The sequence below is a fragment of the Spea bombifrons genome, chromosome 1 (assembly GCF_027358695.1).
Source record: "Spea bombifrons isolate aSpeBom1 chromosome 1, aSpeBom1.2.pri, whole genome shotgun sequence".
NCBI classification, from domain to species: domain Eukaryota; kingdom Metazoa; phylum Chordata; class Amphibia; order Anura; family Pelobatidae; genus Spea; species Spea bombifrons.
This window is the reverse complement of record NC_071087.1, coordinates 145,570,998-145,598,128: the sequence shown is the minus strand read 5'-3', so window position 1 is coordinate 145,598,128 and position 27,131 is coordinate 145,570,998. Positions and strand designations below refer to the sequence as shown.

Sequence of the window (27,131 nt, the reverse complement as noted above, 5' to 3'; positions counted from 1 at the left end):
AATTTAATTAGACTCCCAGTATGCAGAATTGTTAGGTGTTCAGTTTTAAGTGGCTCATCTGACAGTGACTAACAAGGCAGCAAATAAATCTCCCCAATGCTTGGCTGCTAAGAACACAGGCCTAGATGGTACAGGGTACAGAGAATGATGACTCTCTTTTATTATAATGTGGTCCATACCTTTATTCCCATTTTTAACATATTATTTCTCAGGATTTAGCAGAGCTTATCATACAGGTGCCAAAAAAATAATATTATATAAATGGTAAGGTCCCTCTATTCGTAATGAATAATTGAGGGTATAATAAAATAAAGGGACTTGAGCATTGTAAACCAAACTCTGTTTATTGAGTATATATATATATATATATATATATATAATACAAACAATAATTAAATTGAATCCAAAAATGTATCTATAAAGCAGAGTTCATAAGTATAATGCTTGCCAATAAAGATAATAATTTGCAACATAGCCGTGGGATACAGTCTCTCAGTAAGCGCCGCACTCCGCCCCCCAAAAACTCGCAATCTCGCTATCTTATATAGTTTTGTCTTAGCCAAAAGTTGGCATTGCCCCATGGGATGACCTTGACTATGCCACTCAAAGTTGTTTACCACGAACGGACACCTGCCAACTTTTGAATATGTCACTCAAAGTTGTTTACCACAAAACCCATACGTAATATCTAAGTTTTATAAAAACAAAGCACAAACCAGTCACCACTTTGTCTGAATTATGTATTAAGCAGGGCTAATAAAGCACTTTTTGTATGGTACTTCAAAATCCAAAATAGTGATGGCAAAAACGGTCCCTTGTAAGGTGTAATGAAGATGGTGACTTGAAATTGCCACTCTCTTTCTTCAGTGAATACTCATACTCTGCTACCCTGACCATATGAGCCCTTTATTTCTGGGCACGTAAACGGTTCACATGTTGGTGACCAGTACATGAAGACTTCAAAATGTGGAATGGAATAACGAAATCAATACCCATATATATTGTGGATTACCCTTGTCTAAATCAATGGTAGTCAACATCATTCTTCAATCCACCAAGCACCCAAGCAGGTGTCTCAATGTACCATCCAATTAAATCCATTCCATTCCTTAAATCCAGTACTGCTAGTAGCATGGACTGTAATTACTCACTAATTAAGGCGTCAATGAAATCACCTGTAAGCCATAATACAAACAAGATGCCGCTTGTTAAGTACTTGTGTCTTAGCTATTTAAACCAGAGACATTGCTGAGGGTTTATTGTAGTTGTGAAGGTTTTAGTCTTTTTATTGTGACAATGGCATTGATGAGGACTAGGGTAAGGTTGGGTTTTTTGTTTTGGGAGGCTATCTTCGGGTTGTGGTTTAACAAATGTACCATTGGAGTTGTGTTATTTAAAGCCAACAAACATTTGCTTTAGCATGTGATAGGTTTTAGTGAATCCTGCTTTAATGCTTCCTCTTGTATATTTTGGCGTAGGTGACTCTGCACCCCTTTAATTGTTTGGTATTGAAATGTAGTATCTCTGTGTCCTGCTGCAACACTCCACAGATCATACTCGGTGGTGAACTTTAACTTGCTAATGATTTCTGTAAAGTCACTGCAAGGGAGAACTGGCTGGTGTTAAGGCTCTATCTATCATCTCCCAGATTTCTCTAATCTTCTGGCCCCTTACATCCTACAAAGATGTTTGTGGGACCAAAATGGGTCACAAACCTCTCCTTTATCTGCACTGTATGCAGCTTCCATGGGGGTTTCAGGTCAAAGGATAGCTGCCTCCATCAAACACCTTGGGCGATATTAAGGTGTCTTTAAGACTTGTCCTTGTATTGGACTTATTAGTCTACCGCTTTCTCAATGTAAAATGTAACTACGCTAAATTCTCAGAGCATGCGGCTGGATGCAGAGAACAAAATGGTGGCTGGGAAGGCTGCAGTCTGCAAGCCACGGCAAAGAAATGCCCTGGGTGATATTGGGAACAAAATGGTCAAGACAAATGTGCCAAAGAAGGTAAGGTTAAGAAATGCAAAGCTAGTGGATATTTAATCTGTGTGATATAGCAGCATATACTCTAACTCTTATTTATTTTTTTTATATTCCCCACTGTATCAGGAAACGAAAGCTCTCAAAAAACCAAATGCAACGAAGCAGACCAAATCCTCTGTTCAGCAGCAGACAATGCTGAAGGAGCCAGAGAAGGTGATCTATTGCTTTAAATGGTTTCATATTGACTATACCATACTAGAAATTTTAGCTAACAGCTTCTTGGTGCATGGCTAGTTTAGTAGTAGGTTGACTGCATTAATTCTATATTCCTTGATCCAGTACTTTATTACAGTGATGGGGTTCCCCTGTAGGAATAACTTTATATTGCCCTGCCTCTTGGACCTGGAAAGACTAGTCTACTTACACACTTCACCCTTGTGGTCTGGTAGTGACCCCCCCCCCCCCTTTCAAAATGCACTAGCTACAGTGGAAAGATCTATAATGTGAGGCTTAGTGTTATAACCACATGCTAGATGCAGACTGACAAACATGTCCCTACTTCAGGTCTGCAATTCTTTATGGCCAGGCTGCTACTGCTGAGTGGTCATATCTTGTGAAAACTGCACACATTAACTGTGTTCCCCATTCTAAACTTAACATTTCAGTACAGGCATAAGGTCGATATTTTTGTTAGTCGCGATACTAAACTATAATCTCATTACTTGCCCCAAGCTCCCGTTCCTAAAGATGCTTATCTTTGATGCCGCTCTATTGTATAATGTATCGGCACAGTTGTGACCGTGCAGAGCTGATATTTCTTGGTGTTGCTCACTAGCTGGTGCCAGTATCTCCTGTCCCTATGGACACAGATGAAGAGCTGCCCCAAGCCTTTTCCAATGCCCTCCTCCAGATAAAGGATGTGGATGAAGATGATGCAGACAATCCCATGCTGTGTAGTGATTACGTGAAAGACATTTACTGCTACCTGAGGAGCCTGGAGGTATATGATACATTTTGAATTGTGTTATGATTAAAAAAACTGTTTCTTGCAGTAGGGCATCGTTGGTGTGTTAATGTCAACTAAAGGGCATTTACATTTCCCTTCTGTAAGAACACCTATAGACTTGAGTGGCACCAGAAACAAAATCTGGCTCATCTTGACCTTTAAAACCCTCAACACAATATTTGGCCCTTGGTCTGGTCTATTAAGTATAGCATTATATCTATCCATAAATGTGTCTAGTTTCCCTCATGCTACTACTGAATTCCACCTAATCCTCTTCTCCTGTGATTAACCTTTTATTTTGACTCCCTTGATGTATAACTATTTATATCTGCCACAGCTTTCCTGAGTATTTGTTTAGTAGCCTTTCTCTGAACACTCTAGCTCTTCTGTCCTTCTGCTAATGGGGTCTCCAGAACCTCAGCTCTATGGCCCAGCCTCACCTATTTAGTGCAAGGCAGGAATAAAATCTCCCTCTCTATGGTGCCCTTGGGAATACAACATGCAGCCTGCTAGCTTAAAATGTCTGCCTTTCAGTCAAATTACTTGGTCACCTCTTGACAACATAACCTCCTTATACCATGGATAGTTTGTCTTCTACTTGTAGAGACTGATTACTGGCCAAACAAAATTACTAGATATTGTAATCGAAAGCTCCTTGTGTGGGGTGTCTCTTCAGGAAGAACAGGCAATCAAGCTACACTATCTTGAAGGCCAAACAATCAATGGAAACATGAGGGCCATACTGATTGACTGGCTTGTGCAAGTTCATATGCGCTTCAAATTGCTCCAGGAGACATTATTCATGACCGTGGCCATTCTGGATCGCTTCCTTCAGGTTTGTCTCCCATATGAGAATAACCCTGACTCTATGGTTGTCTCTCTATGAATCCCTGACTTGTAACCTTGCATTTCAACAGGTGAATCCTGTGCCAAAGAAGCTGCTCCAGCTAGTTGGTGTGACTGCCATGTTTGTTGCCTGTAAATATGAGGAGATCTATTGTCCAACCATTGGAGACTTTGCCTTTGTGACTGATCACACATATACCACAGCGCAGATCAGGGACATGGAAATGCAGATCCTCAGCACGCTCAAATTTGACATTGGCCGACCATTGCCCCTGCACTTCCTGAGGAGAGCATCAAAGATTGGGGAGGTGAGTCTTGGTTGCTAATCTCCCCTTGGTTGCCTGGTAACTCCAGCAATAAACAGCTGGATAGACTGAACTAAAATGTGAAGCTTATAGCATATATCTCTGGGGGGGGGGGGAAGTAAGGCACTAAAATGTATCAGCAGTTTTCCCTTGTTGGTCTAGCGCTCAGAGGCTACACCTAATTGAAAGGATTGCACAATGCCCATACATTCTGAACACCCTAGTCATGTGTACGATGTTCATAATCCAGCACTTCTGCATGTGCTTGTTCCTTGCTATAGGTGGATGCTATACACCACACATTGGCCAAGTACCTTATGGAGCTAGCTATGCTTGACTATGATATGGCACACATCCCTCCATCACAGGTAGCAGCAGGAGCTTTCTGTCTCTCCATGAAGGTCCTGAATACTGGTGAATGGGTAAGATCTGCCTAAAGGGAAATGGTATGAATTGATGGGGTTGCATTATAGTAGACTATGCATGGCAAGAGCTGCCTCCATAACTATTCCTTTTTCAGACTCCTACTCTCGAGCATTACATGGCCTACACAGAGAGCTCTCTGCTACCGGTCATGCAGCACTTGGCAAAGAATGTTCTGATTGTCAACAGAGGCCTTACAAAGTTCACGGTGAGACTTCTGTGCTGAAGTGGGAAAATCTGGGTCTAAATGCATTGTACCATTAAAGGCCTCATTTATATTTTGGCTTTCTTGATTTGAGTGTCTTATCAATCCCTTGCAGGCTGTGAAGAACAAATATGCCAGCAGTCGTCAGATGAAGGCCAGCTGCTTGCCACACCTGAACTCTGAACTACTAGAAAGCTTGGCTGAATCACTTAGCTGAAATTAGTTTGTAAATGTATACATAGATGCTCTTAAAATATATTTTTATCATTTTAATAAAGATTACTTTTATATAAAACAGATGCATTCATTTACAGCGACAAACTGCACACCTCCATATCGTATGCTAAAAAAGTAAACCAGTCTCGATGTGCAGGTATGGGGATAGTGGAATTTTTTTTTTTTTTTTTTTTTTTGTCTTGCACTTCTATGCTGCCATCTTGCACTTGTGGAAAGGACTTTGGTGCCACATCTGTCTAATGGGCCAATATGGCTTAAGAGCCCAGTTAAAATAGTGTTGTTTTCAGTCCACATCTCTAGCATGAAAGCACAAACTCTAGCTGTTAAATATATTTATGCTAGGAGTGGTTGTTCTGCTTTCAATCTAACTATCCCTGTTCCCTATAGCAATTGGGAATTAAGCGTCATTCACGCTGAGCAGTCTAATTAGGAAGCTGCCCTGTGATTCTGATGGAGTGGCAGAACCGCGGTACTTGGTTGTCTTGAAACCTTAGGACTTAATTAAATTCATAGCTCCAAAATGATCTTTTTGAGGCTGAGGGATGTTCTCTCCCCCTGATTAAAGCCCATAACTGGGACAATTCAATTTCCTACCACTTTCTCTATTTTAATATACTTGAATAAATCTATTTAAATCCCTGCTGATCGTAGATGCTGTGTGCGTATATCCTGCTATTCACTAAGTTGCAGTGTAGTTACAGGTATTAATCACTGTAAACACCAGGAAGTGCAAACAAAGCACATCTTGGGCAAGATGAAAGGGATTAAGTTACTCAGATAACGATGCTAGGCAACTTTCGCTGAAGGTTTCTTTCAACCCAAAGGAGGGACTCTCAATTGCATAGCAACTCGGAACACTAAGCCATAGGCATTCAAACACACAGGTAGCACGACATCTGTGCCCCAGGTGCCTCATTTTGTCTGTACCATTTGGATCTACGTGTTCTCCTCTTCTAGCAAAAGCAAGGGGGTGAAGCCATGGAGATTTCACCATATATAATCAATATATAATTTTCATACACGTTAACGGAGTGACCTTTCAGAATGAACAGATCCTTCAAGAAAGTCACGTTCAGTGAGGAACCAGTGTTTGGTGAGTGGATCTCGGTATGAAAAATGACATGCTGTCTCAGGCTGTTACATGTACAGTATGTAAGGTTTTGGGATGGAAGATGGGATGTTTTGTAATACATTTTAAAAATAACCAATAGATTGAACTTATTTATGCTATATAACATGCTTTCACAACTGCCATTGTCAGTTTGGATTACAGATAGCATCCACTTACGCTAAGAGATTTAGTTTAAGTCATAATGTACCTTAGAAATGACCTGCCCATCTAACAGCCCATTTAAATTCACTAATATACAATACAAACAAAGCCAATGTAAATAGAAACCAGATTGTAGCAAACATTGTCTGATTTAAGTTGCAAAACGATTTAACTTGAATTCTTCATATCGCTAGGAATATTAACACTTAAGGGTAATGCTAATTGGCAGTTCCAGTAATTAGTAGTTACTTTTTTTCCAGAGGGTACACAAAGCTGATAGACAAGTTACATATGTAAAAATAGACAAAGGCAGCTTTATAACATTTGAACTGTCTGTGATGAATGAGAACTGATTTTCTCGCAAGGTTAATCTAAAGTTGATATTTTCCTATTAGGCTCGGGTAGAAGGCCAATGGAAAATCATACTCATTCTGGGATCTTACACCACTACTATCCACAGATAGCGAAGCAACTTGCTCTAACGTCACATGTGTACAGAAAGCTAAAAGAAAATGGAATTCTCACAACAGAGCAGATTGGACTATTAGAGGTAAAATGGCTGTTTACATCAGGGCAGGGTCAGTTAATGAAATAGACAACGCATTTAAATTGTCCTATCATTATAATAACTGTAAAAAGCCTTACTTAACATTCTACATCTTTTCAGTAATCAAATTAAACCACCAATTTTACTCAGTTAGTATTTGTAGACAACCAAAGCTATAGTCCAACAGCTAAGGATACGTCATTTCACCCAATTAATTGCTAAATGAGTAATTCTGGTGGCTCTTCTTGGCATATTTTCCAATCCTACCAAACCCCATATGGTCACGTATTGTCCTCAGGCAGTCATAATGAAAAACACCGAAATTAAAAAAATAAATACTTACGAGGTCATCGATTTTTGGGTGCTTATAAACACGTTCCATGGACTTTAAATGTAATCGCATTGGATGAGGACAATTAACATGTTTACTCATTTATGTTGTTTGCTGCATTAGCTGGAAGAGACTCAAGATGGGAAAATATCTAAACTTATAGAAGTCTTAAGGAATGCAGATCATCATGTTTTCACAACGTTTTGTGTTATACTGTATGAGACTGGACACCGTCGGCTCGCTCAGACACTGCAAAACGCAATAAGATCCAAAAGAGAAGTGCTACCAAAAGGTAAGATCGCTAATATCCCTCGGATACATTCAAAAGGTTGACTGTTGAACGGTGTATGTGATACAGGGCTGGTCTCAGGCAGCTACCTGGAGTTCCTGAATCAGGGGTGCCAGGCAGTAGCGTGTCCTTCCTAAGGAGAGAAGTCTGAAGTTGTAGCAGTCATTTCCAAGGGACATAGAGCCCTACTGAGGCCCAAATCCCTGTGCCCCTCTTTCCTTACATACTAGGGTAGCACCCCAGCTGCCCCTTCCTCATCTGAGACATGGGACGTCTGACATTTGTCATCACTTTCTATTCCAGGCTATGGGGGTTGTGCTGAGCCGGGACAGCCTCCAAGGCGTAAATGGGCTGGTGGAGCAGCTGGATACTTGGGGGACCTGATCACCCAAGAGAGCAATCTGCCCCCAGTTTGGCAGCAGGGGGACTGCCGCCCCCTGGATCTGTCAACCTAGGCCAAGAATGCGTCACTGTTCTACAGCCCTAAAAGTCGCGAGAATGGTTTCATAACACAGCAATGCAAAACAGATATGTTCATAAATACTGCTGTGTACACAATTGTAAAAACATAACTCAAAGGAAAATGGAAAAAAGGGCGGGGAGACCAGCTGGACTGACATCGGCCCTACTAAGTTGTCATTTTTCTGATTGTTGAGCCATGCTTTATAGACTGACATGAAGCATAATGAAGTCCTGCGCATCTAGTGAAAGCGAAAATAACAAATATATATTAAATGTTTTGGAAGAATAAGAAAGTTTAGAATGTGATTTCTCATATGTATTGGGTCTAGAGTACCCAAAGGCTCCTGTTACATGATGGTTTTTTTTTTCTTTCAAGTTCCGTCACTGTCATCACCAAAACAGATACTAAACGAAACAGTTTTACTGCATTATAAATATGACAACATGATGAAGGAAGAAAATATACAACTGGGGAAAAAAATGCAAGCCATGAGGAAGAAGTACACGACAAAGTGAGTAGTAATGTGAATTCATGTATAATTTTAATAATATACTGTTCGCTACCCAATCTTCTTATTGCTCTATTTCGAATGAGGAATTAAGAGTGTAAGAATTGCCCCTTTTAAATTAAGGCTCATTGGGTTATAAAGTATATGTATATATACATTATTTTGTTGGTACTCATTAGTTGTTCTTGTCATTGACATTTCTCCCATCTTTAACTCCAAAACAAGGCAGAAAGTCCAATTTTTACTTAAAATGTATTACAAAATATGAGGATTTGTTTTTAACAACGTCATGTCTACTAGAAATCTTTAATTTGGTCAGGATAGTTCGTATCTGGTTCCAGATTTCCATAACTGTGGCAGCTTGAAACGAGTCTCATTCAGACGGGAAGTGGTGGGACTGAAGCATAACAAAGTCCTTGTATAACCTGGAGAGAATTTGATGTTCTACCAAAACATTGCTCAAGCAATATTGGCTGTCATACATTACATCACGAAAGACATCTACGAGTATGAGATCTTAAACAATGGAAAAAATATATTTCTGCATTTTATTTTGTCACAGGTTGAAAGAGCTTGAAGAACAAATCTCTTTGGCCAAATGGAAGAGGGATCTTGTTATAAAAGAACGGAACATTATCTGCAGCGAAAACGAAGCCCTTCAGAATCTGAATACTGAACTTCAGGCGCTAATTGGGAAACTGCAGGATACCTCCCTCCAGTCAAACGCTCGTGATTTGGGATTTAGTGTAGACATCGCAAAATCTAGAACATTTTACCCCAGGGCAAATTTAGGTCTTATATATAGGTGAACGATACATAGACGTCTAGTGGCTCCTATACACTCATAACACAACCTGCTATGAACAACCACCAGACTGGGCCAACATTTGGGACATTAGGCCCAAAGACCAATAAATATAGGCAAGTGGCTGCCTGCTGGACACGCGTGGCCACATGCTACACGCTGCCTTTACCGGATGTGGAAACAAGGCCACGTGTTTCCAACAGGAGGCCACATGTGCCCAATGGGCAGTCGGGTCTTGCCAAAAGCTCACTTATTTGACATTACTCAAAAAGACAAATCTTTATTGTATGCAATTGTATGTTCATTGTGTATTTGTTACAGGAGGTAACCATGGCAACCTGCTCGAAAAAAGAGAGCAACATCTATATATCTCATGCTACTTATATGAACTTGTGCGCCTGTGTATTACCCATTATACTAGTAATAAAGCGTATCGTTGTCCAAGCAGCACGTGAGTTTGTTTTTGAGTTCGTAGACATTCTCCTTCTAACTTTGGCTTCCTTCGTCACGTTACCCCATAACGGAGCTCCAAACTGCTTTGTCAATTACATTACTAATAAAGTTAGGTATAGAAAAAAATTGCACACATTGTTAGGCCACTCCCACCACGGAAGGCGGCAGGGAGTTTGAACTAAGGGAATGTTCTGTGCGCCGCTGTTTATTATGTTCGGGCATCTGATGACGTTTTAGGGTACCAGGGCCTTGAGGGCATTTCGTACTTTTGCAGGTGGGAAGGGGTTTTGTAAGGGCGTCGTTATGGATGCCGCGGAGGCGCTTTCCGGGTCTCTAGAATCCCTGAAGCTGCACAGCGCCGAGCTTGGGAAGGTGGCATTGGTGGGAGCCTATGGGCAGGAGAAGAACGAGCAGCCGAACGTTGACCTTCTGCAACTGCTACGGTGAGTTAAGAGTATGGAGGGGAAATAACTGCAACGCCCACCACACTTAGCCAGTCAGTCTATTAGGCCTCTTAGCACCCTCCTGCCTTGCAATGATCGTGTGCCCCTTTCTTATTTGCTCCCCCCCGTGAAAGCATTCCCCCTCCCCGTGAAAGCATTCCCGTAACCGTACACATTGATACCTGCTCACCTCTGCAGACTGACGCATGTAAGCGGTTAGCTAAAGATCAGCAATGCCCAGCTTTCACTAAGGAACTAAAAAGGATTCACCGCTGAAATACTCTGAAATGTCAGATCTATGCCTGACGGTTCGCCGCAGAAAAGTATGACAAACATGCGCTGTGCTGGTGAAATCGCTAACATAACGTATATCACAAACGTTATGCGGTATGGTGCTGTGTGCAGGTTTCTCTTCTCCCGATGATGGAGCTTCAGTGTATAAGAATATACTCGTCGTTTGAGGGGCTTCTGCTGCCTAATAGCCAATGGGCAGCCTCGCTACACTATAGAAATTTGTATGATAGCTGAGGGTCTCCTTTACATAAACGGGGGTTCATCAGGCTCCCCACCATGTATCTGCACCCCAACCCCTAGTCCTTGGCTTGCCAGTGCTCCCTCGCAGTATACCCGCCGTTGGCTGGCTCATGTGATTTCCAGGGGGACTAATGAGACCTTCCTCATTTGACTTTTCTAATTTTCTCTAACAGGCTCCGAGAACAAGTTAAACACCAGCTTTTTGAGCTACAAAACATGGTTCAATCAAGTAAGTGTGTTTGGTTACTTTAACATTTAACATGTTATTTTGGAATTTTGAATGCATAAATCTATTATTTATGTGAGGAGAATGTTTCCTTCCACCCAGAGACTGGGACAACTCTGAACTCTGTTGGAAGTAAATTACTACTAAGTCATGATCACTTCTCATTGCTGGGCTTCCTTCCTGGGGCATTTAGTCACTTGAACAGTCGCATTTTATTTTGCGATTAATTGACTGGGTCTGTCACCAGTGCCACTACACATTATATACTCTCATTTGTTTACTTGCTTATTCATCAGTTTATACATGAAGCACACATGAATCAGGGAGTAAGAAACGGAGTTATAAATTAATGAATCTAGAAGAAATGGTAAAAACTATAAGATCTGGCTTGGTAACACATGGAGTACTCCTATGAGATGCGTTCAATGGAAGGGTGGTTGTTCATTAGCAATATGTTGATGTCAAAGCCTTTTGGCAAAATCAAGTTCCTTTTCCAAGTGAAAGGAAACAAATCTGTACTTTCGTTATTATTTGCAGACGAATCTTCCTCAGACTTTTATCCCGAAGAGAATCTGACTGAAGTGTAAGTGCTCTCCCCCCCCATTAAAATTTGCAGAAGCTTTTTATTGAATACTAGGCATCAGTGCAATAATAATTGCTAACATTTTATGTGCCTAGTGCCCCCCTTCAAAAAAAAGCTATTTTTTGAAATGTATTTTTCTCAAGCCTCCTTGTTCAAAGTGATACACATTATGCTAACGTATATAATTGTTTTGATACGTTACAAGATAATTAATGTTCATTTTTCACAGAGCAAAAGAGTTGCGAAAAGAAATTGAAAACGTAAAGCTTTCCTATAAAAACAAAACAGCAGTGTTGCAAAGGTAATTTGTTTTCCGAATTGATGTTTAGTATTGTTATTTTCTGGTCCTTTTGTAACTTTATAAATAAAAATGTCCTTAATATTTGCTGTGGCAGAAAAACCTGCAGAAGGCAAATTAATGCTAGTGGTTTCAAGCTTTCAATAAAATCTGAAGATTTAAAAAGACGTGGCTTTTAAAATGATTTTTTTTCTCTAGGATGCAATACATGCACGTGGTTCAAAAAAAGCTGCAGGAAAATGACAGTGGATCAAGGTAACGTCTAGTTTTCACATTTTCTGTGTATGATCATGTTAAATGTAATTGTCATACTCTTCGACTCGACTATCCAAAAAGACGTTCACAAGAGTGATGAAAACAAAGAAAATTATTTCCTAGAAGTACTATTGGATATTATTGGATATCGTGAAGGGAACTCCCACTATGCTTTTATGTCCTTTAGTTATTTATTTCTGTTTCCCGTGAGTGCTTACCTACCCCAAATCTTTTGTTATTTGTTAAGGTAATTCTCGCACCCTAGAAGCCTCCTGGAGATTACAACATGGCGCCGGATATATCACGTGATGCCACGTGCAACATAATTGCATAAATACTTACGCCACAAATGGCGTCAAACATCTTTATGCAAGCCATGTTATTATCTTGCACATATATTGTGAACATTATAACTTCATATTGTCTTTGTGACTTGCAAACCTGCTGCTAAACTATTTAAAAAAAAAAAAAGTTGCCTTTTGGTAATGGTTTCTGTCACTACATTCTTTACTCGGGCTGTAAGGTCTATGGGGCAGAGACCTCCTTTACTAATGTATCCATACCTATTGTATCAGAAACTCTGTATAGATACTTTTCTTATCGTACCAACCCCTTTTTAATATACTGTAAAGTGCTAAGTACATCTGTTAGCACTAAATACATACAAATATATTTTACAGCTAATTTTCACTTTGTGCCACCTTTTATAAATGGCGCATAATATTGAGTTTGCAGTTGTTATATATTTATCGTCATATATATATATATGTCATATTTAGCATCCTTCATTTGAGTATCAGACAGATGCTGTTTAAATAAGTCATTCTTTTTTTCCCTGTAGGTTAATTAATAACACAATTAAACATACAGTGGAGCTGTCATCTTCAGCGCTGAAAGTGCACCAGGCAAGTGGTGTGTCGTGTGTGTTTGTGAATGTATATGTGGCATTGCTATTCCTACTGTAATTCTGTAAAAGCTCCTTTGCAAAGACAGCTTGTAGTTGGGCCCCGTCCTGATCACTTTAAACATATGTGCATTATAGTCTAATGCATGTTAATTTTTGTTCTACAGGAGACAAGAGAATTACAAGAAAAAATATATGAAGTCAGAAAAAAGAGATTAAGTAAGTCTGTTTTAACAGCTTGGTGATGAATTTTAATTTCTAGCTTATTGGCAGTTTTCCGTTTACCAGGTGCTAAAATATTAGTCCAGCCCCAACGTTTTGTGTCCAGGCCAGCTTGTATTTTTGTCATTATGCAAATATCATTTTGCTCAAGCAGGCAATATATAGCACAGTTATCAAGCATCGATGGTTCAGAGAGGCAAACGGGAAGCTTTGTGTTCTGTTTTGAAACTTGATGAGTGACCAAGTTTGCAAAACTTCATCTTCCTTCTCCAGCATGAAGAGCTGAGCTAGCCTTGTAGAACACAATATTCAATGGGTGAGGACACTGAAGAATTCTCTTTAGTTTAGCTATAAGTTACACAGGGCCAACCAAACTCTTTCTGTAGAAGAGGCTTGTTGCAGCTCTTCATAATGTTTAGCGAAGTAAAGGAGCAGAAACATGAGCTGGTCCTGGAAGAAGGGCTGAGCTAGCCCTGAATACAAACTGAAGAGTGAGGACATTTCATAGAATTAACTATACTTAAAGCATGGCCAGCTCAGCCCTTTCTATAGGTGCAGTTTCATAGGTTTGACCTTAAAGATTTACAGTATAGTCAGTGATGAGAACTGCATTGTTACTTGTTACAATCCAACATGAAGGCTGATTCCAGGCTTTTCTCCCTTACCCATCACACTAACACCTCTCCCCCCTGTCAGTCTCCTCACTGGCTGCCTATGTCCTTCAAGATCCAATTTTAAAATCCTGACTGTCCCTTTCAAAGCTCTTCATGACTGTTCCCCTACCTACATCTCCTCAATCATCTCCACACTACTATGGAATATGATGGAGCTATATAAATCAATAATAAATAGTAATAATAATAATAAACATTTAGGGCCAAATCTATATAATGCAAGTAAATGACTTCCAAGAAATATTCCCACAATAACAATGCACTAGTTTAGGGACAGTTCAGAGAAAGAAGCACATTGCAAAAAAAACCAAAACAAAAACAGTCTCCAAAGCGGATCCTTCATTTAAACTTCTGAAAAGCATGGCGCTGCTCAGTAATGTGTGTAAGTAAGTTTCTTCTTCTTTTTTTTTTTGTTGGTTTCTAGGACTAAAGGAAAAGGGCTCTAAAATAATGTCAGAGATCCAAAACATAAAAATTAGCCAGAGACATGACTCGGAAGTAGCCGACAATGCAAAAACAAAGAAGATCTGTAAACGCCTAGAAGAGGAGGTGAACACCACAAGAGTGATACAAAGTGTATTCCAGGTAAATCCGTTGTAACAGAAAGCTCCAAAACCTGTTCTGTATATGCATTACAATTAATGATTTCTTCTGTTTTAATTTCATGATTTCTTTTCCCCTTAGAATCTTATCCTAGGCAGTCGTGTTAACTGGGCAGACGATTCAAAGCTAAGAGAAATTGTCCTAAAGCTTGAGAAGAATCCAACCACGTTATAAGAAATTTATATTTAATCCATTATTTTAATTTTGTACATTTTGTTTTATTGATTTATTTTATTATGATCTATTTTATATTTACAATATGTGCGAAGATGTAGTTTATTTGGACAATTACCAACGTTCCACGTAATATTTTCTGTGGCATGTTTAAAAAAAAAAATGAATGTACAGGCTGCCAAACTACATTGTTTGCTCTTGCAAGTTTATGATAAAAGAGCAAAAATGCTAGAAAAAAAAATATATAGAAGAAACCAACAAAGTTGTAGTTAAACAGAAGATTGTGTTTTCTGAGTATTGCCCTACAATGAAATACGAGGACCCCCTGTACCTTTCCGATAGACAGACTGAGTCTTGCTTGTTGTGTTCGTAATTTTTAAATGAAATGTGTTTTCAGAAACAAATACTAAACAAAAAAAATCCCTAGCCTTCCCAACTCTGTAATGGCTCAATAAATGGATTTTTATGAGGAAAAAAGTTTGTATGGAACGGTTTATTACGTTTTATCTTTTAACCCCTTAACGACAATCCCCGTACATGTACGAGGTTGCCGTGCAACGTGTTAACGACAATGCCCGTACATGTACGGGCTGCCGTTAAATAGCTGCATCGCCGTTTTCGCCGCGATCGGCGGCTTTGCAGCATCCACGGAAGCCTCACAAGTGAGGCTGACCGTGGATTCGGGGAGGGCAGCCCTTGGCAGCCCTCCCCAGAAGAAAAATGGCCGCCGCCGCACCGATCATCAAGGATCGCGGCGGCGCCTGGCTAAAACTGCTTAGGAAGCGATCGGAACCGGAGCCTGTGAGGTTGCTCATTTGCTTGGCATGTTAGTGAAATGATGAAATGTTAATTATACATGATTAACGCTGCCAGAGATGGGCGAATCTCGCAGATGATGATCACGCATGAACTTGCAGATAATTTGAGGTAGCAAAATTATAATATTCACATTACAAAAATGGGTTATTTAATCAGAGGGTTTTCAGACGGCTACATTACTAACCATATCTCGGCCCAACCTAACACCCTGACTCCTTATCTAACTGCCTGAAAAAAATATGATGGCTCATTGCTAACCACCCAGCTGGACGTACTGACCAATGGAAGTCAATGGAGGAATGGACTTCATTAGCATTGCCATAAAGAATCAGCTCAGTGTGGTGACCGCACAAGTCAATCAAAATATCACGCAACAATAGCAGCCTTTAGTCGGCGGGTAAAGATAATTGTCACAAAATAAGATAAAACAAAGGTTTTTTCTCTCAATGCTGGTCCCCGTTACTGTATAGCGCGCTGTGTTTAATGCTCAACTTGAAATGTATTGTTTTCCCATGAGACTTTGCTTCTAACGTGTAATCAAATGATAAGCATTGACATTTTTCACTATCCGGATAGTCGTGTTGCAGCTTCTTGACTTGACTGTATGTTACGAAGAGCCAACCTGTTTAATTTATAGTTATATCAGTGAGGTTACTTCAAAGCCTCTACGCATTGAATTATGCATTATACAGGGTCAGCTCACCACCACAGAGAAAGTTACCAGTGCCGGCATTTAATAATCAACTTAAAATCACAAAGTTCTCATCGTCTCTGTTTAGTGAATAACCCGGCTCTTGTGTGTCAGATCAGATAAACTTATGTTCTAGGATCCTTCAAAAACTATAGTTGGTTATGCGTGCCCTGAGCGATTACTTTGTTTTAGTACAGTGCTTCTAATCTAGTGTTATACTAGGGGAGAGGAGGAAAAAGTTTTAAGGGACAACTCTATTTGGTGAATTGCGCACCTATCTGGTAACTCTTAGGGCAGATTCTCAGAGTCACGCAGTCTGCAGCTCTGACGCCTTCCTATTCTACATATCGAAGACTCCCAATGGGTGCTTTTGCTTCCAAAATGCTATGGTTGATATCCCTGCTTGAATGCAGGTGACGTAATTCAAGTAGTAATTTAAATAATGGGTTTCCATGAGGGCCAGTATATTAACACGTTTGGTGAGTCCCTACATAGAATCTTACCAATGGGATATTAAAGGGTTAATGTTTCCAGACTGTCAGGGTCAGTGGATTTATAAAGTTCCCAGGTGTGATCACAACCAGCAGAGCCTTTTCATGCAGGACAGGCGAGTAATAAAGCCACAGAGAAGCACGCCTCATCAGTCTCACTTACACAGCAAGCGTCTCGGTAATTTCACCCAGTCCACTAGTGACCGTGGGAAGTGGTGTTCAGAAACAAAGAAAGATACAAGCTGTGGGGCTGCCGACACATTTTCTGTACGTGGCGTATCCGAGCATTTTGCACGCTTTAAGACAAGCACGGCAGCTGTCTCCAACTACAACACCCATGAAGCTTAGCGAAACAAAAGATTGGCTGAGCGCGATGGGATTCGTTGTTCGTCAGCTCGTGTTGCTTCGGTCAGCTATAGATCGATTCGTGTAACGAATAGATAGATATGCAGTCACGAACCAGCTCTATAAAGCCGCCGTGGAGTGGGTTCGTGTGACGTCACGTCAGGTTACCCGGATGCGGATGTAACCTTACTGGGTCGCCATGGGGAGTAAGATGGCGGCAGCCAGCAGGGTCGTTCAGGTAAGAATGAGTTTGTGTAGGAAAGTTTCCTGGTGACATGAAGCTGTGGACATGGTGGGAATAGTGTGGGATCTCCCTGCCGTTGGCGCGCCGGTCCGAAGCTCTGTGCGCGCGGTTTTGCTGCTGTGGGTCACCCTGATAGAGGAGACCTTGGGGTTATACTTCGAGAAGACAAGTAAGGCAACTGCCAAAGCCCTCGGAGTGTGGAAGGTCACTCAGGGATAGAAATAATATCTACCTCTCCGCCTCCCCACCGGCTCAGACATACTCTGTCTGCCTCATAATTCCATCTTTATCTCTGAATAAAATAGCGGCTGCTTTTTTTCCAGCAGCTCCTGTGGCACCGGTTCGTCAAATGAATCTAAGAAGTGCTGAGTAAAATAGAAATAAAAGCTAATGATAGCCACACAATAACCTCAATACCCTGACATAATACTATATCATTATACTGTATTTACACTGAAAACAACAAAACAAGGGAAAAGAATCCATTGGTTGTTCTGATGACTGCTCTGTTATTATACTCTGGTAAGATGCAGTGATTCCTAATAGAGAAACATCCGGTTTGACTGCAGATAGGAAGCTTTTGGCTCTTCTGGTTTGTCTGTTTTTGACGCGTCAGACGTTAATCTGTCCTTGGTCTGGTGATATAGCCGGTTTGGCTCTATGTCTGTCCCATGCGTTTAACCCCACCGTCTGTCTCTTGAGTGCTGTATGTTGCAATATGCAATATATGTCCTGAACACTGAAAATGCATTTTGTGGCTAGTAAAGGGGTTTATGGCAATCTAGCATTTTATTGTGAGAGGAATAATCCACCCCAAGCCAGACTTCTGCTGTCTTTACCAGTTTAATGTACATATCTGTAATGTCAACACGTAGTTAAGCTATCCCCCCCCCCCAAGCATGTCTTAGCAGATCACAAATTTCTATGGGCGCTTTATCCCTGTGAAAAATTGTTAAAATAAGAAATATTTAAGACCGTATTACTCTTAAAGTCAATCTAAGAGTAGTTAAGAGCAGTATTTGCCAGATCGTGTCAGCACTGTCTTCACCCTGATGAGTCCTCGCCGGGTTCACCGGTGTGCTGATGTGAAGAGGATCCCCTGCATGTTTAGCTGCTGAGGACTCAGGACAGTTTTGTGAAGAGAAAATTAAATCCTTTTTATTTCTGGCACTCTGATTAATTTTTATTTTTTTACTTGTAGGTTGTAAAGCCACATGTCCCAGCTATTCGATTCCCTGATAGAAAGAACAGTCCTAAGCCCAATGGTGAGTATGTCAGCTCTTTCCCCTGTGAGTAAGTAATCTCTGTTCATTATGCTGCAAATGGGTGACGATCTCTCTGCCATCAATCACATATCAATGAAGGAAAACAATTCTGAACTTCTAATTTCATGAGTTTGTACCAGAACTTTTTTTGTCCATAAAAACCCCCTTTTCTAAAACATTGTTTTATTGCCCCTAGAGGCGTTACAAGCATCTCTGAAGTGCCTTGCTTGTGTCATTAGGTGGCATAGATAAACCTGGCTGTGTCTACACTCAGTGCTCGGTACCTCATGAGGGGCATTAAGTTTGATTGTCAGCCAGACACACGCTGAACATTTGCTGCAAGAGTACCACTGCTTATAGTGGGGTAATTGATCTTTTACCTCCTTAAACCCTTCGTGATGATCATGCCGTCATGAAAAAGCGTCCCAAAAACCTATCATGATGGCATGGAACATCCTGAAGGATTTTACTTGCCAATATCATACTTGCAAGGCTTTTTTTTGTCTGTTTTGCTCAGCCTTACAGTTAATAAGAATTTGTTTTATTGTGTGTAATCCGCTCAAAAAGACAGCCGCTAAACTTATAACATTTTCAAACAAAACTATTGTGGATTATATAATTTTACCTGCATATGTTTTTTTCACTTAGACGAATAAACTAAATATATATTTTAATGTTTTTCAGTGCAGGAAGCCTTGAAGACCATGCTCTTTCCATTTAGTGTGCCATCGTTACAGACTCATGATGCAGCAAGTGGAAATCCCCCAGGTCTTTATAATACGCCATCTACCCGCAAAGCACAAAGCGCCCCTGATACTTCTGACTTATTCAAATCACTACCACAGAAATACAGGAGAAAACATGTGACTAGTGAGGAAATGGAATATATTCAGGTAATGCAATGAATAACCACGTTGATTTTGTCATGGTTGTATCCAGCTAGGGTGATTGAACTGACACGTGACCATTACTGATCTGTCAAATATGTAGAGAAAAGGAAGTGCAAGGGATGGTTAAAAAAAAACAAAAAAAAAAACTCATGAGCCCTAATGCAGGAGCTGACAAACTTGGTCTAGGAGCCAGTCAAAAAATCATTTTTCACTTAAAGCAGGGCTCGACAAATCCCAGGCGCCAGGTCGCCATGGCGACTCAGAATTTCGTCCTGGCGCCTAGGAGTTTGTCAGCCTCTTACGTCCACAAAAAAATGCCCCCGCGTCACCACGCGGGGGCGCTGCTGCTGCTGCCCAGAAGTCTGGGCAGACAAAACAGCCACTCAGAGCCCGCCCCCAAGCCTGAGATCACTCCCACAGAGTGATCCGGTAGGCTGAAACCGCAATTGCAGGAAAACCTGCAATAGCGTTTTCAGCTGCCACAGGCAGCTTCAGGAAAGGGGGTTGAGTGTTGATTGGGTCCCCACACAAGTGTGGGGACCTGACACAACATCCCCCTGCTGCCTGATCGCTCCATGAGAGCGACAGGGCAGCGTTAACCCCTTCAATGCCGCGATCGCGGCATTTAGGGGTTAATTCCCGTTTTGTACGGGGCTCTGCTGCTGGTGGTCTGCCTGGAAGCCCAGGCAGGCCAGCAACAGCAAAAACGAGCCCCCCCACAAGCCCTTTGATGACTCCTGTAGGCATGGAAGCCTACAGCAGTCATCAGAGAGACTCCCCCCTGCAGTGGCTGGTCTATAGACCAGCAGTCGCGTCCCAGCTGCCAGAGGCAGCTTCAGGGACAGGGGGAGAGGGTTCTTTGGTCTCCACATGAGTGTGGAGACCAGCCCCAACCCTCCCCTGCTGCCTGATCGCTCCATGAGAGCGACAGTGCAGCGTTAACCCCTTCAATGCCGCCATCGCGGCATTTAGGGGTTAATTCCCGTTTTGTAAGGGGCTCTGCTGCTTGTGGTCTGCCTGGAAGCCCAGGCAGACCAGCAACAGCAAAACGAGCCCCCACAAGCCCTTTGATAATTCCTGTAGGCATGGAAGCCTACAGCAGTCATCAGAGACTCCCCCCTGCAATGGCTGGTCTATAGACCAGCAATTGCTTCCCAGAGGCAGCTTCAGGGACAGGGGGAGAGGGTTCTTTGGTCTTCACACTCATGTCAACACCCCTCTGCTGCCTGATCGCTCCATGAGAGCGATAGTGCAGCGTTAACCCCTTCAATTCCACAATTGTGTATAACACATTCGTGGCATTGCAGGGGTTAACATTTGTCCCCACAAGCTTGTGGGGACTAAATATCAGTCAATGCTGTGCTCCAATGGAACATCAGTATTGAAAGTGTTACAAGTCCAGGGTGCTTCCAGGTCAAATGCTGTGAGTTTAGTAAGGGGCTGATGATGATCAGATCACTCCTAACCAACTGTTTAAAAAAAAAATCCTGGCTCCTAACTTTTTTAGCTGGCGCCTAGATTCACAACAAATTTGTCGAGCCCTGACTTAAAGTGTTGGTTATATATTTCCTATCTCTTCAAAGGTGATGCTGAATGTTCCCTTAAATAAATAAATAAATAATAATAAAAAATATATATATATTATATTATCTAAAGATGATAAAGATCTCAAGTATATGTAGATAGGAAAATGGTTTTTAATAAATTATTGATCAGTACACTGAATATTTGGCAAATATATAACTGATAATTGATGCCCAACCTGCCTCAATGCCCTATAGCTACTAAAGGCATACCAAGCTGGTGCCGGGGATTTGTTTTAGGTTTGGTGTAGTATTCCATATGTAATGTTAGGAGGATGGAACAAGAGGAGGGATAGAAACATTAAAATACATTGCTGTGAAAAAGTACCTGCCCCTTCCTGATTTGTGACATTTAAAGGTTTCAGATCATCCAACTAATTTTAACCCCCTTCAATCCCAGGGGTTTTTGGTATCTCAAGTCCCGGAGCAATTTTGCCATTTTTGCGCTATGTCGGTTCAGCGATTTATTCTCTTTACCTGTGAATAGTGTACCCATGTAAACTATGTATTGTTTTTTTTCAAGGAGAGATAGAGCTTTCTTTTGATACCATAGTTGGATGATTAACTGAAAATGTAGAATGAGAAATTTAGTAAAAACTAGGAAAAATTAGAAAAAAAAAACACCATTTTTTTTACAAAAAAAATTTCCCTCTGAATCCTCACATTAGGTAAAGTGACAGAAAATTCCATCCGAATGTATCAATTCAGGTGTTCTGATTTCAGAAATACCTAATTTATATAGAATTTTCATACTTTCCCAGCACATATAGGCAACATACTATAAGGTGTACATTTCTTTATACAAAGCTGTTTTTTTTACATTAGGTATGATGGGACTGCAACTCTAATTTTAAACAAATAAACCAAAAACACCCACAAAGGTATATATTTCTGTAAGGCTAGGTTTCCACTTGGGTTTTTGTCCTGCGTTTTTTTTCTTGCGTTTTGGCGTTTTATCTGGAGTTTTTTCTGGCGTTTTAGCCTTTCTGTGGAAATTGCTTTTTTTGACCTTAGGCAGTTTTTCCAGCCTTTACAAGTTAGAAGTTTCACCCAGCTAAAAGGGATTAGGATAAATGGCAAGTATCTGCCCTCTCCTGATGTCATTTACTTGGTAGAGTTCTACTTAAACGCCCCGGCGGACCCTTTTGTCTCTTTTCTGTGGTTTGTAAGGCATGCTTTATTCCGAATGTCTGCTCCTCTGGGAAGATTGGCCCCAAATGATGGTGCAAATTGTTTGCTGTTGCTTTTGGCACGCAGGATCCAGTTGATGCGTCGGGTATGTTTGTTTGTAATGGCATGTTTGTTCCAAATGGTGTAAAATTCAATATGAACCAGTCCAGGACTTTGTTTTGTGTGAAACTGTTTGTTTCCAGCCTATTTCTCGTAGGACACACAGATACTGGGTCCATCCTCTGCATTGTAACTGTGGAAAAAACGCCTTAAAAAACGCCAAGGCAATAAACCCACATGGCTTTTTCATGGCGTTTTTTCTCTCCCATAGACTTCTATTGGAGAAAAACGCCAAGATTTCCTTGCAAAAAACGCCAGTGTCAACATGCTGCAATTTTGAAAAACTGCCACGGAGCCCAAAAAAGCAGAAAAACGCCAAAGAGGACTGAAAAAAACGCCAAACAGAAAAACGCCAAGTGGAAATGGCATTTTGCGATTTCCTATTGAAGAACAGCTAACATCTGGCTGCTGCGTTTTTCCACTAAAAAAACGCCAGGTGGCGCTATTGGCGTTTTTATGGGCGTTTTTAGCAAAAAAAAACAAGTGGAAACCTAGCCTAAAGCAGACAACCCAGAGTATCTCTTCAAGAGCATTTGGACAATGCTCTCGCTTAAGCAGGGCTGGCAGTAATCACGCCTGGATGTGTCTAGTAAAATCAAACCCAATTATCAATTAAATATGGTTAATTGGCTCAGTTGGTAACTAAAGTACGGTTGTTTTTTTTCACATGGGTTTGGATGAGTTTTTTTTGTTTTTTTTCTTCTATACATGAGAATCTTTAAATAAATAAATAAATATTGTTTCAGCACGTTTGTGTAATAATGTCGGTTAGATAATCTGAAAGATTTAACTGACAAATATGGGAAAAATAGAAGAAATTGAGAAGGGGCAAGTACTTTCTCAGCACTGTACATAACGGTTTAAGACGATACAGGAAAGTATATTTAAAAGAGAGATAAATGTTAAAGAGTCTGAGGCTTGGATGTCATGTAAGGAACTTTAATTTATGAAGCGGCTGATAGATGAGATTAGATTAAAAGTGGTAGAAGTTAATACAGTGAGGTAATTAAAAACAACATGGGGCAGATCTAAGACTATAAGACAAGACCAAAGGAGGTTTCAGGTATAGGAATGTGCAACCGTCAAATTGTTTCTATTGAATTCCCCTTCAGCCTCCAGTTCAACAGATCATTGCATGTGATTTTCTTTAAAAAAGACTAATGTATAACTTTATGTATTTTTGTGTATATATAATGTATAATTAGTTTTTCAAAAATCATGAATCATGCATTCATTTTTTTTTTTTTGTTTGTTTTTTGTTTTTTCTTTCAGCGTGGAGGTCCTGAATGAAAATGAAGAGCTCAGATTCCCACCAGTATAAACCTGTTGTTACCAAGTTCTTGGACCCATATAATTGTATGTTAACAATTGTAAATGACTAGCTTTAATAAAGAAACTCGATTCCTCATGCACAGGGGAAACTCAAACGCTACATTAGAAAAGTGTTTTTGCGTTTTGTACAAATTTAATTGACTTATTTGTAACTTTTAACTTAGTCCAGTAATTTGATATATTTCTTAGGTAGTGGTATGAAGAAATTTTAAAATACAGTAATTACAAAAAGCACTTGTAATCAGTTTAATGTTTTTTTTATTTTATTTTTTAAAGACTTGCTAAGCTTCTCGCCCTTTCATGCGCCGGCAGGTTAGCATGCTAGCACTGCAAGTGGGCATCACTGTGCTTACTCTTGAATCCAGCTCACTGGAAATTGCATTGAAAGTTTATGCACCTGTGTCCCTGCTGCGTCATGGACCTCACTTTCGAAGGGCATTAAAGAAGCAAACCTAACATTTTCTTGTTGATGCCACATTAACAAATTTTAAAGGCTGTGCTTTCGTGCTGATCTTATGAGCACGATTCAGTAATCACCTGCACACTTGTGTGCTTCTGACCGAGCTCCTTTACTGATCTTGTGATATTAGGAAGCCGTTGCTGTCTACCTGTGAAATATTTCAATGCTCTATTCTCTTGGGAACTGTTTGACAAATATACCATGCTTCTCTGATACAATCACAAAAGAAAGCTTATAAATAATTAAGACAGGTATTTCTCTGTGAATTATAGGGCTCTCCAGTATAACCTAATGCGTGTTACCTAAGGAGAGATGTCTCTGTTCTAATGAATATTCCACCTATTATGCTGAATGCAGCGTATTTAAGTAGATATAACATTTGGAGTTTATTACCTTTGCATTTTCAAACTCTGTGCCTGAAGTCTTTAGTGATGTAACGTTAGTCCCTGATTTATTTCTTTGGAAATGCTTACTTCTCACCTATAGTCAGGTGACGCATATAGAAGGCAACTGATGAAAATGCATTATCGCCACAATAGCAGAAAAGTATTGTAAAAGTTTCCCTTAGTGCATTTAAAACCCTTATGGAATCAATAAAAATAATTGAGCGCTTCTTTGTTAGTTTTTATTACGTTAGACTACCTTTCTCACGTAATATGAGTTGGCTCCGACTCTTCTTACCCAGTAGTTTGGACCTTTTATGGGCGTCCAAACTGCTTGTCTAGCAGCCGTATGTGGTGGGTGAATCCGACTTGTGCATGGTTGACTAGCCCAGTCTGGGTTTTTGCTCTGCTCATGCACTAACAATGAAAATAGGGTAAGAACTCTATTATGTAGCCTCAAACCATTTACAATTACGCACCTTCTATATTTGTTTCTAGTCCTGGGTCTGTGTCTTCTGTATAATGAAATAACTCGATGGTAGTCTTGTATCATTGTCCTTCAGGGGGGGAAGCTTTTAAGTCTCTCTGTGCACAGACCAGGGATGTACTTAGAGTTTTTGGCACAGGGAGCAGATCCTTTATGTGGCTCCCACACACACCCTTTAAAATGTAAAGACGCCCACAAAAAAAGTTGGCAAGAATATTTATTTCACAAATCTGTTAATTGTATGTCAATTGTATCTCCCTCTAGATTGTAAGCTCGTTTGAGCAGGGCCTCACCTCACCTGTTATCTCTGTTAGTCAATTTGTTATGTTACATACGACTTGTTGTGTCCTGTCTACCCATTGTACAGCGCTATGGAATTTGATGGTGCTATATAAAATAAATGGAAGAAAAAGAAATCTGAAAAAGTTAAATAAGTAACATTTATTGAACAGATATGGTACAGGATAACTTCCATAAGTATATACTGAGCCAGACATTGACAGTAGTGCAGCATAATCCCCCATTGCTATATGCAAAGCCAGACATTGATGTAGTAGGCCTCTGAAACAGCATGCCTGTCCACCTCTGCCCTCCCTAACAGCCTGCTTGTTCTATTTCTGCCTCTTAACACTCATTCACACATTCAGTCTCCCGCACCCCCTTACCTATCCTGCAGTTTTCACTGGTCCGGGGGCCCGTCGAGCTGCCCTGGGGCCTCGCTATCTATGCTGCTGACGGTCACCTAAGGCGGGCCCGCTGCTTACCACTTACACTCTTCCTCACACAGGGTGCAAGCTGTACAACGGTAATCTGCGGGCCTGGGTTAGGTGGCTGTTGGGCTGCAGCGACATCTGCTGAAGCCGGGCCACCAGGTACCCCTCTGATGAGTGGCACCCGGGGCGGATGCCCCCCTTAGGTACACTACTGGCCAAGATGCCTATTAGGTTTGTCCTGACTTTGTTGCAGCCGCAGAGACTTCTCCTGGTTGCACTACATAGGCTGGCTGTCAATAGACAGTCTGATCTCTTCCCTGTCACACTGTTTGTGTATAATGGCACGAGTGTAGAAGGAATTTGCGATCGGGCACTTTGTTCCAGTAGGCGTCGGTGTTGACACTCACTGGAAGTTCGCTGAAGGACAGGAGGGCTTTCTAGATCAGTGGAGGAGAGGAAGCAACAAAATTAAATATAAATAATTTATTGGGGGCCCGGTTTTGACATAAGAAAAGTGTGAGAGGTCCCCAAAGGGGGGCACACTGCCTTAGGAACAGCACAAAACAAATTAAATATATATATATATATATATATATATATATATATATATATATATTTTAATGTCCCTAAGTCCTACTACTGAAATTAAAAAAAAAAAAAAAAACTTTAGCCTCAAAGTCTCCATTTCAGGCTATGGAGATCATAGATCTCCCTCCCACTGGGCTCTTGAAGAGCATTGGCATGTTCCAGCCTGGGTGCCACGCATCAGGGAGAGTACATTTGCCCCCAGGCCAGTCAAGCCCTTCATGAACAATTTTGGAGTGGCTCAGGGTGGCAAGAACAGAGCGGGGTCATGTAATGGGAGGTCACATGACCCCCACAGCTAAAGTGAGGCTGCTTGCAAAGTGTGAGTGAGGGTAAGGGGTGTATTCAAGAGGGTGTTAGCATCCATGCATGTGTAAGTGCAAGAGTGTCGAGAGATAAAGAGAAAAAAGAGATAAAGAAAAAGGGGAGAGATAGAAAATGGAGCAATAAAAGAGAAAGATGAGGAAAAACAAAGAGCAAAAGAAGAGCTGAGATAATTAGAAATGGAAGCGATAATGAGAATGGGGAGGATCAATGAGAAATAGAGAGATAAATAGAAAGGGAATAGATCATGAGAAAAGGGTGCGTTTGTGACTTGAATGTGCATCTTAGAGAGAGCAAGGGTGTGCGTGTAAGGGCAGGATGTTTGTGCGTGTGTATGTATGTGTTTACGGGCAGGCCTTTGTAAGAGTAGAGTATTGTGTGTTCCTACCCATAACTGTTTTCAGAAATGGTAATTTGTTCATTTATTAATGTTTTTGGATGAGAAGGTCTGGCTGGGAACCTCCGTTCCAGTTCATCTCAAAGGTGTTCGATGGGGTTGAGGTCAGGACTCTGTGCGGCGGGTCAAGTTCTTCCACACCAGACTTTACGGAGCTTGCTTTGTGCACCGGGGCGCAGTCATGTCTCCTTCAACATACCAAGATGTGTTGGACAATGCAATGCTTCCAAGTTGGTGGGA

The 27,131-nt window shown here is 40.8% G+C and overlaps 4 protein-coding genes and 1 non-coding gene across 5 annotated transcripts; all 5 read left to right on the top strand.

Moving 5' to 3' along the window:
• Positions 1–1,296: 1,296 nt before the first annotated feature.
• Positions 1,297–4,987, top strand: LOC128475431 (G2/mitotic-specific cyclin-B1-like). Its single transcript, XM_053457934.1, has 9 exons — positions 1,297–1,317; positions 1,887–2,009; positions 2,112–2,198; positions 2,821–2,985; positions 3,668–3,826; positions 3,909–4,145; positions 4,424–4,564; positions 4,663–4,773; positions 4,886–4,987. Exons 1-9 carry the CDS (start codon positions 1,297–1,299, stop codon positions 4,985–4,987), a joined length of 1,146 nt encoding a protein of 381 aa, XP_053313909.1.
• Positions 4,988–5,874: 887 nt separating this feature from the next.
• LOC128475420 (uncharacterized) lies at positions 5,875–9,671 on the top strand. The gene is made up of 5 exons (XM_053457922.1): positions 5,875–6,100; positions 6,676–6,830; positions 7,282–7,450; positions 8,286–8,421; positions 8,981–9,671. Exons 1-5 carry the CDS (start codon positions 6,052–6,054, stop codon positions 9,225–9,227), a joined length of 756 nt encoding a protein of 251 aa, XP_053313897.1. The 5' UTR covers positions 5,875–6,051; the 3' UTR covers positions 9,228–9,671.
• A 203-nt stretch (positions 9,672–9,874) lies between these two features.
• Positions 9,875–15,062, top strand: CENPH (centromere protein H). Its single transcript, XM_053457911.1, has 9 exons — positions 9,875–10,119; positions 10,827–10,882; positions 11,417–11,462; positions 11,692–11,763; positions 11,959–12,015; positions 12,857–12,920; positions 13,087–13,138; positions 14,240–14,400; positions 14,500–15,062. Exons 1-9 carry the CDS (start codon positions 9,980–9,982, stop codon positions 14,590–14,592), a joined length of 741 nt encoding a protein of 246 aa, XP_053313886.1. The 5' UTR covers positions 9,875–9,979; the 3' UTR covers positions 14,593–15,062.
• Positions 15,063–17,060: 1,998 nt separating this feature from the next.
• On the top strand, positions 17,061–23,701 carry MRPS36 (mitochondrial ribosomal protein S36). Its single transcript, XM_053448000.1, has 4 exons — positions 17,061–17,176; positions 18,384–18,447; positions 19,132–19,340; positions 23,483–23,701. The coding sequence occupies exons 1-4, from the start codon at positions 17,138–17,140 to the stop codon at positions 23,498–23,500; spliced, it is 330 nt and encodes a 109-aa protein (XP_053303975.1). The 5' UTR covers positions 17,061–17,137; the 3' UTR covers positions 23,501–23,701.
• LOC128468504 (small nucleolar RNA SNORA17) lies at positions 18,633–18,770 on the top strand. Its single transcript, XR_008345849.1, has one exon. It is a non-coding gene; the product is annotated as a small nucleolar RNA SNORA17 (small nucleolar RNA).
• Positions 23,702–27,131: the final 3,430 nt, after the last annotated feature.